The 13,876-nt window shown below is 45.9% G+C and overlaps 1 protein-coding gene across 2 annotated transcripts; it reads left to right on the forward strand.

Moving 5' to 3' along the window:
• Positions 1-706: 706 nt before the first annotated feature.
• Positions 707-5,905, forward strand: LOC119294811 (chaperone protein ClpB1-like). 2 transcript variants are annotated; one of them, XM_037573083.1, is made up of 8 exons: positions 707-1,082; positions 1,260-2,094; positions 2,406-2,572; positions 2,663-3,003; positions 3,113-3,392; positions 3,468-3,665; positions 3,789-3,966; positions 5,642-5,905. In XM_037573083.1, exons 2-7 carry the CDS (start codon positions 1,263-1,265, stop codon positions 3,960-3,962), a joined length of 1,992 nt encoding a protein of 663 aa, XP_037428980.1. In that variant the 5' UTR covers positions 707-1,082; positions 1,260-1,262; the 3' UTR covers positions 3,963-3,966; positions 5,642-5,905. The 2 variants fall into 2 exon arrangements, with proteins under 2 accessions (XP_037428980.1, XP_037428979.1); XM_037573082.1 differs by lacking the exon at positions 5,642-5,905 and having other exon boundaries at positions 3,789-4,092.
• Positions 5,906-13,876: the final 7,971 nt, after the last annotated feature.

Genomic DNA, 13,876 nt, shown 5'->3' on the forward strand with positions numbered 1-13,876 from the left:
TGAGAGCAAGCAAGGCAAGCATAGGTGTCTGAGCGTACGAGTTCAGACATGTCTGCACCTCCCTCGATCGGAGCAGGGCAGGTGTCTTCGAGATCTGCTTCGTGCGGCATTAGAGCCGTTGAGCAGCCGGAGCACCGCACTAGCAGCAATCCACAGCGTCACGTTTCCTCCTAAAAAGCGTCTTTGATCGAGCTACGTACATTTCATCTTTGCTGATGGTGTTATTCCCTTTCCCATGGTTTAGCAGCACAAACGCGAATCTGAAAAAATGACTCGTGCATGTAGGAATCAGTTCATGGGAGGGCTGATGGCTTTGTCAACAGGGGGTGAAAAAATCGAAGAGGAACCTGAAGTCCAATCTGGCACGAACGGCACATTACGGAAACACCGTCAATCCCACTTCTGACGTCGGCACCAACGTCCGATGTCACGGCGTCCCCTCCCCGTCACGTACACGCATTTACTATCCTCAACCGCCACCTACTATACGGCGACCATCTCGCATCTCCGCGGTATCGAACGCGTCGGGATAACGAGAGCGCGCGAGCTCGTCCGCGCCGAAGAATTTTCGTCTAAACACTCTTCTATTTCTTTACTACGGGAGTACAAAAGAATGAAAGACAGTGAAATTGATAAGAAAAACAAAGCAAAACAAAAGAAAAAAGAAGGAAAATAAGGAAGAAAAGGAAAGTGCGTGCGTGTCGGTTATATATCGAAAAAAAGGAAAGTGCGTGCGAGAGCAGACCGAGCGGCGGCGGCGCCGGCGCCGGCGCGCACCTCACCAGGTCTGCCTACGAGGGCTCCTAGTCCTAGGCGTGAGCGGCGGAGCACCCACCGGTAGATTGAAGTTGGAGCAGCGCCGACGCGCACCTGACCAGATCGAGGCGGCGAGGGTTCCTGGTGGTGAGCGGCGGAGCACCCATCGGTGGATTGGGGACTCGAACGGCGGCTGCGCGTACCCTAACCAGATCGAGGCGACGAGAGGCCCTGGGAGTTGGGGCGAGCAGCGGCGGGGATCATCGGAGCAGCTTCGCTCAGGAGTCCTGACAATTACTTTCCCCTGTTTTCTGAAGAAAAAAAAGGTTAACTTTCTGTCCCTCAATTTGCCATATTCTGCATTCTTGATGTCGCCAAATTAGTTTCAGTAATACTCCACACCGTATACAAAATAAAGTTTAATCCCTGTACGACAAGCACTTGTGATCTTTTATGTAGAGAAGATGTGTGTATGAAGCAGTCCGGTGTTTTGCTTTGTTCAGGTTATGGACTTCGATAGGGCCATGGCAAGGAGTGCAGCCTGCGATCGGTTGGGAGCCTCTGTGTCGCGCCCCAGCGGAAACCTGTCTAGCGACACCAAAGCCGTCCTCTGCATTGGGGCAGCCGCTGCTTTGGGCTGGGCAGCGTGGAGGTACTACCAACGTCGTGTCTGCCTCGAGAAGTTCGGCCGAGACATGACGGCATTGGCTGGAAAAGCTGATCCGGTGATTGGCCGCGATGACGAGATTGACCGCGTCATCTCCATCCTCTGCCGCCGGACCAAGAACTGCGTTGCGCTCGTCGGTGCTGCAGGGGTAGGCAAGACGGCAGTCGCCGAGGCCCTCGCCCAGCGCATTGCCGCCGGGATGGTCCCTGACGTTCTCGCCGGTGCGCGCGTCATTGAGCTCGATCTCGGGGAATTGGTGGCTGGGACCAAGTACCGTGGCTCGTTCGAGCGACGCATGAAAGACGTGATAAAGCGGGTGGAGGCTTCGAACGGCAAGGTGATTCTATTCATCGACGAGATGCACATGCTTCTTGGTGCAGGGCGGTCCAGGAGGAGTGCCATGGGTGCTGGCAACATGCTGAAGCCAGCGTTGGCCCGTGGGCGTATCCGCTGCGTGGGTGCGACAACTTTCGATGAGTACCGTAAGTATGTCGAGAAGGATGCCGCACTGGAGCGGCGGTTCCAAAAGGTGCAGGTCGAGGAGCCGAGCATGCACACAACCATTGAGATTCTGCAGGGGCTAAAGAAACGGCATGAACAGTACCATGGCTTGGCAATCCAGGATGCAGCTCTTGTTGCTGCTGCACAGCTTGCTGGCCGCTATATCACTGGTGAGGAGCCCATCAGTTTTACTCATGTTGTTTGATGTGCACTCACCTAGTCACTTGGGAAGTATAATTAATATTAAAGGGAAGAAGTTGGAGTATATATGATCCTAATTTGATATAGTCAGATGCTCATCTTTGTTAAGGCTCACTTGCCAATTTAAGCTATTTACATGAAAGTTGTGCTGTAGAATTCAAGGGAGAGGATAATCACATTGGAGCACCCTTGTTGCATTGGGTACATCAATGCATTCGTTAGTGGCAAGAATGTATATGTTCGAGAAAATTGATGGATGTTATTTCTATCTGTACTGCAGGTCGTCAGTTTCCTGACAAGGCAATTGATCTGATTGACGAGGCATGCGCCACTGCAAACAAAAAGATGAGGCAGATTAACCGCCAAAAGGAGGAAATGAACACTACAAAAAGTAGCTCTGCAAATGCAATGAAGAAAGCAATTATCACCCCAGATCATGTCGCACAAGTAGGCATTATTTTCTTAATAATATTTGTGTCTATTGTTGCGATCGACGAGTCATGCTTGACATGAATGTTCCTATGTTGTTATTTGAAGGTTGTGAGCCGATGGACTGGAATTCCGGTCACCGCGCTTAATCAAGAGGAGAAGGATAAGTTAATCTGCCTAGCGGACAGGCTGCATGAGCGAGTTGTTGGCCAGGATGAAGCCGTCAACCTAGTTGCAGATGCAGTGTTACGTTCTAGAGCTGGCCTTGATCATCCTGGCCAGCCCATAGGCTCTTTCCTCTTCTTGGGCTCAACTGGTGTTGGAAAGACAGAGCTCGCAAAAGCTCTTGCCGAACAGCTATTTGATAGTGAGAAGATGTTGGTTCGCTTTGACATGTCTGAATATGTTGGGAGTAGTTCTGTGTTGCGTCTCGTTGGAGCACCTCCAAGGTTTAATTTGTATACTGTGCGCTCTTTTCTTATTTTCTTAGCATTACATTATCTTATTGTACCTAGTCTTAATCTGAAGTTTGATTGGTCTCTTTTAACGTCTTTAAAGCTATCGTGGCCATGAAGATGGTGGACAACTGACTGAGAAAGTTAGGAGGAACCCGTACAGTGTCATCCTTTTTGATGAGGTGGAGAAAGCAGATCCCTCGGTGTTCAATATTTTTCTTCAAATCCTTGATGATGGCAGGTTGACTGATGGCAGAGGCCAGACTGTTGATTTCAAGAATACCATCATCATCATGACCTCAAATCTTGGATCTGATTACCTAATATCAAAGACGGCTAGAGAAAACACAACGGAATCTATACGGGACCTTCTCATGGAACAGGTTTGTGAGTCCCAGACAGCCCCTGTGAAAGCTGCAGCAGCAATTGCTAATTATTATATGTATTTGTTCGTATAGGTTTGCAAGCACTTCAAGCCTGAGCTTCTCAACAGACTGAGTGAGATCGTCATATTTGAGCCGCTTTCGCACGACAAACTGAAGGAGATAACGAAAATCCAGATGAAGAGCATTATGGCCAGAGTAGCTACCAAGGGCATCTCTCTTTCTATTAGTGATGCCGCATTGGACACTATCTTATCGGAATCATATAGCCCAGTGAGTATATCTTCTGTTCACAATTATCACACGGTTAAAGCCTACTGTTTTCATATGACCGAAGATTGTTTCTTCTCCGCATGTTTGTATGTTTCGGTAACCATGCATCAACATCTCTTGTAGACCTACGGTGCAAGACCCATAAGGAGGTGGATGCAAAAGAATGTGATGACAACTCTTTCCAAGATGTTGGTCAAAGGACAAGCCAGTGAAGGCTCAACAATCTGCATTGAAGCTACTGACGACAAGAAGGGGCTGGAGTATGAAGTGGTGAAGAAGGAAGCGAGCCCACACTAACCTGGTATTAGCTCTAGAACACATGGAGCTTGCAGGACTGATAATAAGTTTGTCAAATTTTCAAGGAGTTTATGAACAATGACAATATTCATCGAACTCCTTCACTATTTGATTAACCATACAAAAAAAATAAAAGAAAAAATATCTCCAAGTAAAATCCAATGGTGTAGGAGTTAGATGCGACATAGGAGTAGTTATTTCTCATGTAGATGAGAGCTAGCCACACCCATATATAATCAGAACTATGTATGTTATGCGTTCAAATCTATTGTCATATGTCAAATTCGTTTCAATACTCTCTACTTTTAAACAAATGCGTCATGGGCGGCTGCAAGGAGGTGACGGTGACCATCACGTTTACCAACTTCACGCCTACGAGTGCGAGTGCTACCCGGGTGGTCTGGCCCAACGTCACCTTGCCATTGCCAGTGCCGCCACACCTATTTCTGCCGGACGAGGATCGTTTTGATCATTTATTAAACCTAAAGCTAAAGGCTTTCCCTTCATTCAGGCCTATCGATACCGTGCGTAAACTCTCCCAACCTTGATAATCAGCGATCCATCACTAGTTCATCAGGCAATGATATGGACTGGTTTCCTTTGGCTTTTTTTTTTTGTGTCAGCCTGCTCATATACAATGACTCTGGCTCGGAAGGCACGTGCGTGAGGGGAGACGGCCACCAGTACCGGTGCCGGTGCAACCCAGGCGCAACCAATGTGAAAGGCAACCCTTCCCTCCCTTGCATCAACTGTAAGACTAAGACCCCCGTCTGTTGGAATATTAGGCAAGTTCATGATTAATTCCAGTAAATAATTCATGACTAGAAGAGATACTAGCATGCAATAATCTAGCAAACTAGAAGAACAGCAAGATATGCATAACAGCAGCAAGCACGTAACAATAGCTGTAGAAACAGACATGAACAAAGGATGTTGGACGTACTGATCGTTAGCTATTATGGGTGCGACAGTGTTGATGACGATGAGTAGCACCGCCCGACTTGGACGGAAGACGACCCGTGATGACGAATTTGAGCAGTCGCGCACAACGCTTCCCAAAAACCACGCGAGGCGAGCGAGCGCGCGTGTGGTTTTTCCTTTCTCTTCTCACACACCACTTAGAGTGGTGGAGAGAACCCACTATATAAAGAGGTCCAACTCTTCTTCAACTTTCAAGGTGGGACTAAACTTAGCACCACCACTTGCCATTTTACACATGGGCTTTGAGATTTCAGAAATTGCTATGAGCCTAGCCCATTAATTCTAACACCGTCTGAGAAAATCATCTCAGGATTCAAGACTCTACTTTTCTTCTTGTTGTTTTGAGACTTGCTGCTTGATCGAGCGTGTAGGTGCCACCGACGACAAGGGCTGCCCAGTTTCCAGCCCTACGACACCGCCGGCGCCACCTAGTAATGATCACGAATCATACGGACCAACTGCTCCCTCTAGCACCAAAGGCAGCGCGCCATCCAACTCATTCCATTCCGTCGAGATCGTCACACATATACACTCACAGAGCCTTGCATGCATCGATCCGTCTAACCGTCTTCCATCTCCAGCCAGCATGAATGAAGAGAGGACATGGACTGCTAACTACGTACTCCACTCACTAATGTAAAAAACGCTGTTATATTATGGGACGGAGGGAATAACTGATGGCGCTGTGTATTTTGCAGGCTCTGTTTCTTTGAAGAACCGGCTGCGGTTGTCTGCTGCTGCTGGCCTCGCTCGCGGCGCTTCACGCTGTGATTGTGTGACCAAGTGACAGCACGCTATGGCCTGTGATACGGACGTGCACGGATCAAGACTGTGTTTAGTGCTGGGGCCGAGGGGGCTGCAACGTACGTACGCTATGTATGGTGCGTACTGCGCATGCCAGTTCACAAGACAAGAGTTACGTGAACAAAGCAAAATTTAGTCAATAAGGCATCATTGGGTAGCAAGGAATCCCGGAGGGATCCCCGCCGTTTCCCTGGGCGTGGAAACCACGATTGAATTGTGCCCCGGTTTTTCTGGATGCCGATTTGGTGCCATCGTGCAGGGAATTTTCCATCCACGATCCACTTCCTTTCCCTGGGCAGGAAATCACGGCCACTTGACGTCGGGAGAATTCACCTCGTCCCCGCTGCATCGGCTGCTCCACCTCATCCCCTGCTTCCCTGCCTCCTTTCTGCACCAAACGACAACAGAAATTTCCCCCATGTGTTGGAAGGGATCCCACTTGCCATGGAAATTTCCTTCGATGGGGCTTTGCTGCCCTGGGTATGGTGCCTATGCAACCAAATGAGCCCTAAGGGGGTGTGCATTACCAGCCACGATGTTTTTCTATCGAGAACAACAAACATACATCACAATAGCTATATGTAAATTGATTGAATTTGCAATTTGGCCAAGTCGATTTTATGTGGGGAGGAATGATTGAAGGAGAAAGAAAGTTGTAGGAAGAAAAAGAAGAAAAACCGTTGGATCTCAATTCAATGGCATAGAAAATTGACTTACCTAGAATAAAATTTTAGGCGACTTATGTATAACCAGTCCATACATACATGCATGTAAATACGGTGAAACGATGCACCATCCACACAAATGTGTTGTATTGTGAAAGAAGAGCATCTCCAACCGATGATGTAAAATACATCATCAAAAAGTGCTAGATGTAAAACATCACCAAAAAACACTCAACTCCAACAGATGATGTATAATAGATGATGTAAAACTAGTTCAACTAGTAAAATATTTCAAATATAGCTAGTTCATTTGAAGCAAACCTAGTTCTTAAAACATAATTAAACATAGTTCAAACTACTACATGATACAAACTACATTGAACATAAAATTACTCATCGTCGCTCTTGAACTGCTCCCAGAACTCGCCCTTGCTTGGGTCATCACACTCGCTGAACTCGTCACCCCCTCTTCCTCTGAGTCATCCCAGCCTGATGAGTCAGATTCGACGGGGATCACTGTGGAGGGACCGGCCTCATCCTTCTTCTTTTGCTCAGCCTCACGCTTCCAAAAGAACTCGCGTTCGGCCTGGATATACTTCAGATGCTCCCATGTGAACCTCGCCGTCGCTGCATTGTCACTATTGCCTGAAGGGTGGAAGAACACCAGCCCGATATGCATAGCTAGCATCTCCTAGGTAGAACTTGCCATCGGGGATATTGATGTCATTAGGTTGAGACATCCTATCAGATAGAATATTAACATCATGGGCTGATCCTTCCCAGCCAACTAACACATATGTGAACTTCAGATTGAAGTCAATAACAACAAGAACATTCTGGCTTGTGTAGTGCTTTCTAACCCTGTATGTTGCAGACTGTGACCTCGGCAGCCTAGCAGTAACATGAGTACCATCTATTGCGCCAATGCAATCCTGAAATGGCATGAAAAGATGGTGTTATGGTTGTATCGGAACAATACTTACAAGCATGTCAAGGCATGAACTACGAGTAGTGCACACCTTGAAATATGGATACCATCTGGGCTCATGCGAATCTTTCTAGGAGTTTGACCGGTTGGTGACTTGATCATTGATATCTCCTTTTTATTGATCCGGTATTGGAACAAGAAAGAGTATCCCGCACCTATTTCTCCAGAGGTGACCCTAGGTATCGAACCCATGAGAGGAAGATTCCCTTGAAGCAATGGTCTCTAGCAAGCTTTTGCCTAAGTGTCAAATCCATCTTTTGATCGGATCAACAAGCAAATTGTCATTCAAACACTTATAATAAAAAGAAGGTATGGGGATGAGGTCTTAATGCTTACAACCATGTATTGGTGTTGGATAAAAATTGATATTAGTTTGTGCTCGGGAAGTTACCCATCAGCAGGTGCTTGCTTCGTATCGGAGTGGGAGATGTGTCCAAATTACATCTTGACCAACTCGAGTCCTGCATCAAGAATCAGTTGTCCTACCGAAGGCCCTAACCGTCTCGCGGGGTTATCCCGACAATTAAGATAATAATATCAAACAAAAGCATTGGACGTTTAATGACCACACCTCATGAATCCCCAAGGATATGATCCATGTTAGCCTACTAAACCTTACTGTCATCGGTGTTCGGTATAACACTTCACGGTCCCCTTGCTCCTAGCCTCACAGGTGCTCAATCTTCATGATCCTGGGTACCTGTAGGGATGAAGATCGCGGACAAGACAAGAGACACTTCATGAAATAATTTTCTTTCACACATACGAGACATTATGTCAAAGGCTCCCGTTGATTCCCTTCACCAAATACCTTGGGTTGCAAGGCTCGTGCCTCACCCCATACCTTGTTGGGGAACGTAGCAGAAATTCAAAATTTTCCTACGAAACACCAAGATCTATCTATGGAGAAACCAACAACGAGGGGAAGGAGAGTGCATCTACATACCCTTGTAGATCGCTAAGCGGAAGCGTTCAAGAGAACGGGGTTGAAGGAGTCGTACTCGTCGGGATCCAAATCACTGGAGATCCTAGTGCCGAACGGACGGCACCTCCGTGTTCAACACACGTACAGCCCGGTGACGTCTCCCATGCCTTGATCCAGCAAGGAGAGAGGGAGAGGTTGAGGAAGACTCCATCCAGCAGCAGCACAACGGCGTGCTGGTGATGGAGGAGCGTGGTAGTCCAGCAGGGCTTCGCCAAGCACCGCGAGATATGAGGAGAAGAGAGAGAGGTAGGGCTGCACCAAGGAGAGGTCAAACTCGTATCTTGGCAGCCCCAAAACCCTCAAGTATATATAGGGGGGAGGGGAGGGGGCTGCGCCCCCTCTAGGGTTCCCTCCCCAGGGGTGGCGGCAGCCCCCAGATCCCATCTGGGTGGCGGCCAGAGGGGGAGAGAGGGGAGGCGCGCCTGAGGTGGGCCTTAGGGCCCATCTGCCCTAGGGTTTGCCCCCTCCCACTCTCCCCTGCGCCTTGGGCCCCTTGTGGGGGGCACACCAGCCCACCTGGGGCTGGTTCCCTCCCACACTTGGCCCATGCAGCCCTCCGGGGTTGGTGGCCCCACTTGGTGGACCCCCGGGACCCTCCCGGTGGTCCCGGTACGTTACCGGAAAAACCCGAAACTTTTCCGGTGACCAAAACAGGACTTCCCATATATAAATCTTTACCTCCGGACCAATCCGGAACTCCTCGTGATGTCCGGGATCTCATCTGGGACTCCGAACAACATTCGGTAACCACATACAAACTTCCTTTATAACCCTAGCGTCATCGAACCTTAAGTGTGTAGACCCTACGGGTTCGGGAACCATGCATACATGACCGAGACGTTCTCCGGTCAATAACCAACAGCGGGATCTGGATACCCATGTTGGCTCCCACATGTTCCACGATGATCTCATCGGATGAACCACGATGTCAAGGACTGAATCAATCCCGTATACAATTCCCTTTGTCTAGCGGTATTGTACTTGCCCGAGATTCGATCGTCGGTATACCGGTACCTTGTTCAATCTCATTACCGGCAAGTCTCTTTACTCGTTCCGTAACACATCATCCCGTGATCAACCCCTTGGTCACATTGTGCACATTATGATGATGTCCTACCGAGTGGGCCCAGAGATACCTCTCCGTTTACACGGAGTGACAAATCCCAGTCTCGATTCGTGCCAACCCAACAGACACTTTCGGAGATACCTGTAGTGCACCTTTATAGCCACCCAGTTACGCTGTGATGTTTGGTACACCCAAAGCATTCCTACGGTATCCGGGAGTTGTACAATCTCATCGTCTAAGGAAATGATACTTGACATTTAGAAAAGCTTTAGCATACGAACTACGATCTTTGTGCTAGGCTTAGGATTGGGTCTTGTCCATCACATCATTCTCCTAATGATGTGATCCCGTTATCAATGACATCCAATGTCCATGGTTAGGAAACCGTAACCACCTATTGATCAACGAGCTAGTCAACAGAGGCTTACTAGGGACATGGTGTTGTCTATGTACCCACACATGCATCTGAGTTTCCTATCAATACAATTATAGCATGGATAATAAATGATTATCATAAACAAGGAAATATAATAATAACTAATTTATTATTGCCTCTAGGGCATATTTCCAACAGTCTCCCACTTGCACTAGAGTCAATAATCTAGTTCACATCGCCATGTGATTAACATTCACAGGTCACATCGCCATGTGACCAACATTCAAAGAGTTTACTAGTGTCATTAAACTAGTTCACATCAACATGTGATTAAGACTCAATGAGTTCTGGGGTTTGATCATGTTTTGCTTGTGAGAGAAGTTTTAGTCAACGGGTCTGCAACATTCAGATCCGTATGTACTTCGCAAATCTCTATGTCATATTGTAAATGCTGCTTCCACGCTCCACTTGGAGCTATTCCAAATGGTTGCTCCACTATACGTATCCTGTTTGCTACTCAGAGTCATTCAGATAGGTGTTAAAGCTTGCATCGACGTAACTCTTTATGTCGAACTCTTTATCACCTCCATAACCGAGAAACATATCCTTATTCCTCTAAGGATAATTTTGACCGTCATCTGGTGATCCACTCCTTGATCACCTTTGTACCCTCTTTCCAGACATGTGGCAAGGCACACATCAGGTGCGGTACTTAGCATAGCATACTATAGAGCCTACGTCTAAAGCATAGGGGACGACCTTCGTCCTTTCTCTCTTTTCTGCCATGGTCGAGCTTTAAGTCTTAACTTCATACCTTACTACTCAGGCAAGAACTCCTTCTTTGACTGATCCATCTTGAACACCTTCAAGATCATGTCAAGGTATGTGCTCATTTGAAAGTACTATTGAGCGGTTTTTGATCTATCCTCATAGATCTTGATGCTCAATGTTCAAGTAGCTTAATCCAGGTTTTCACTTGAAAAACACTTTTCAAATAACCCTATATGCTTTACAGAAAATTCTACATCATTTCTGATCATCAATATGTCAACGACACATACTCATCAGAAATTCTATAGTGCTCCCACTCACTTCTTTGGAAATACACGTTTCTCATAAACTTTGTATAAACCCAAAATCTTTGATCATCTCATCAAAGCGTACATTCCAACTCTGAGATGCTTACTCCATCCCTTAGAAGGATCGCTGGAGCCAGCATACCTTTTAGCATCCTTAGAATCGACAAAACCTTTCTGATTGTATCACATACAACCTTTCCTTACGAAAACTGGTAAGGAAACTCGTTTTGACATCCATCTGCTAGATTTCATAAATGCAGCTAATGCTAACATGATTCCGATGGACTTAAGCATCGCTGCGGATGAGAAAATCTCATCGTAGTCAACTCCTTGAACTTGTGAAAAAACTCTTCGCCACAAGTCGAGCTTCATAGACGGTGACATTACCGTCCACGTCCGTCTTCTTCTTAAAGATCCATTTATCTCAATGGCTTTCCGATCATTGGGCAAGTCCACCAAAGTCCATGCTTTGTTCTGATACATGGATCGTATCTCGGATTTCATGTCTTCTAACCATTTGTCGGAATTTGGGCCCACCATCGCTTCTCCATAGCTCGTAGGTTCATTGTTGTCTAGCAACATGACCTTCAAGACAGGATCACCGTACTACTCCGAAGCAGTACGCGTCCTTGTCGTCCTACGAGGTTCAGTAGTAACTTGATCCAAAAACTTCATGATCACTATCATAAGCTTCTACTTCAATTGGTGTAGGCGCCACAGGAACAACTTCCTGTGCCCTGCTACACACTGGTTGAAGTGATGGTTTAATAACCTCATCAAGTCTCCACCATCCTCCCACTCAACTTTTCGAGACAAACTTTTCCTTGAGAAAGGACCCGATTCAAGAAACAATCCCTATTGCTTTCGGATCTGAATTAGGAGGTATACCCAACTGTTTTGGGTGTCCTATGAAGATGCATTTTATCCGCTTTGGGTTCGAGCTTATCAACCTGAATTTTTTTCACATAAGCGTCGCAGCCCCAAACTTCCAAGAAATGACAGCTTAGGTTTCTCTAAACCATAGTTCTCATGGTGTCATCTCAACAGAATTACGTGGTACCCTATTAAAGTGAGTGCGGTTGTCTCTAATGCCTAACCCATGAACGATAGTGGTAATTCGATAAGAGACATCATGGTACGCACCATATCCAATAGGGTGCAACTATGATGTTCAGACACACCATCACACTATGGTGTTCCAGGCGGTATTAATTGTGAAACAATTTCCACAATGTCTTAATTGCATGCCAAAGCTTGTAACTCAGATACTCATCTCTATGATCATATCATAGACATTTTATCCTCTTGTCACGATGATCTTTCAACTTCACTCTGAAATTACTTGAACCATTCAATAATTCAGACTTGTGTTCCATCAAGTAAATATACTCAGTATCTACTCAAATCATCCGTGAAGTAAGAACATAACGATATTCACTGCATGCCTCAGCACTCATTGGACTGCACACATCAAAATGTGTTGCTTCCAACAAGTTGGTATCTTGTTCCATTTTACTGAAAACGAGGCTTTCAGTCATCTTGCCCATGTGGTATAATTTGCATATCTCAAGTGATCCAAAATCAAGTGAGTCCAAACGATCCATCTGCATGGAGTTTCTTCATGCGTATACACCAATAGACATGGTTCGCATGTCTCAAACTTTTCAAAAACGAGTGAGTCCAAAGATCCATCAACATGGAGCTTCTTCATGCGTTTTATAGCAATATGACTTATATGGCAGTGCCACAAGTAAGTGGTACTATCATTACTATCTTATATCTATTGGCATGAAAATGTGTATCACTACGATCGAGATTCAATAAACCATTCGTTTCAGGTGCAAGACCATTGAAGGTATTATTCAAATAAACAGAGTAACCATTATTCTCCATAAATGAATAACCGTATTGCGATAGACATAATCCAATCATGTCTATGCTCAACGCAAACACCAAATGACAATTATTCAGGTTTAATACTAATCTTGATGGTAGAGGGAGCGTGCGATGTTTGATCACATCAAACTTGGAAACACTTCCAACACATATCATCAGCTCACCTTTAGCTAGTCTCCGTTTATTCCGTAGCTCTTTTATTTCGAGTTACTAACACTTAGCAACTAAACCGGTATCTTAATACCCTGGTGCTACTAGGAGTACTAGTAAAGTACACATTAACATAATGTATATCCAATATACTTCTATCGACTTTGCCAGCCTTCTCATCTACCAAGTATCTAGGGTAATTCTGCTCCAGTGGTTGTTCCCCTTATTACAGAAGCACTTAGTCTCGGGTTTGGGTTTAACCTTGGGTTTCTTCACTAGAGCAGCATCTGATTTGCCGTTTCATGAAGTATCCCTTCTTGCCCTTGCCCTTCTTGAAACTAGTGGTTTCACCAACCATCAACAATTGGTGCTCCTTCTTGATTTCTACTTTCACGGTGTCAAACATCGTGAATACCTCAAGGATCATCATATCTATCCCTGATATGTTATAGTTCATCACGAAGCTCTAGCAGCTTGGTGGCAATGACTTTGGAGAAACATCACTATCTCATCTGGAAGATCAACTCCCACTCGATTCAAGTGATTGTTGCACTCAGACAATCTGAGCACAAGCTCAACGATTGAGCTTTTCTCGCTTAGTTTGTAGGCTAAGAAAATCGTCTGAGGTCTTATACCTCTTGACGTGGGCACGAGCCTGAAATCCCAATTTCAGCCCTCGAAACATCTCATATGTTCCGCGACGTTTCGAAAACGTCTTTGGTGCCTCAACTCTAAACCGTTTAATTGAACTATCATGTAGTTATCTAAACGTGTATGTCCGATGTTCGCAACATCCACAAACGACGTTTGGGGTTCAGCACATTGAGCGGTGCATTAAGGACATAAGCTTTCTACTGTCCGCATAATCGCTACTGTCAACTTTCAACTATATTTTCTCTAGGAACATATCTAAACAGTGGAACT

This window comes from Triticum dicoccoides, chromosome 4B (genome assembly GCF_002162155.2).
Source record: "Triticum dicoccoides isolate Atlit2015 ecotype Zavitan chromosome 4B, WEW_v2.0, whole genome shotgun sequence".
NCBI lineage: Eukaryota > Viridiplantae > Streptophyta > Magnoliopsida > Poales > Poaceae > Triticum > Triticum dicoccoides.

Bases quoted from the DNA above. Each gene is read 5' to 3' on its own strand.
- LOC119294811 (XM_037573083.1), top strand. From the start codon at position 1,263: ATGGACTTCGATAGGGCCATGGCAAGGAGTGCAGCCTGCGATCGGTTG. The intron at 2,095-2,405 runs GTGAGGAGCCCA...TCTGTACTGCAG, and splicing joins TGCTGGCCGCTATATCACTG to GTCGTCAGTTTCCTGACAAG. The intron at 3,004-3,112 runs GTTTAATTTGTA...ACGTCTTTAAAG, and splicing joins CTCGTTGGAGCACCTCCAAG to CTATCGTGGCCATGAAGATG.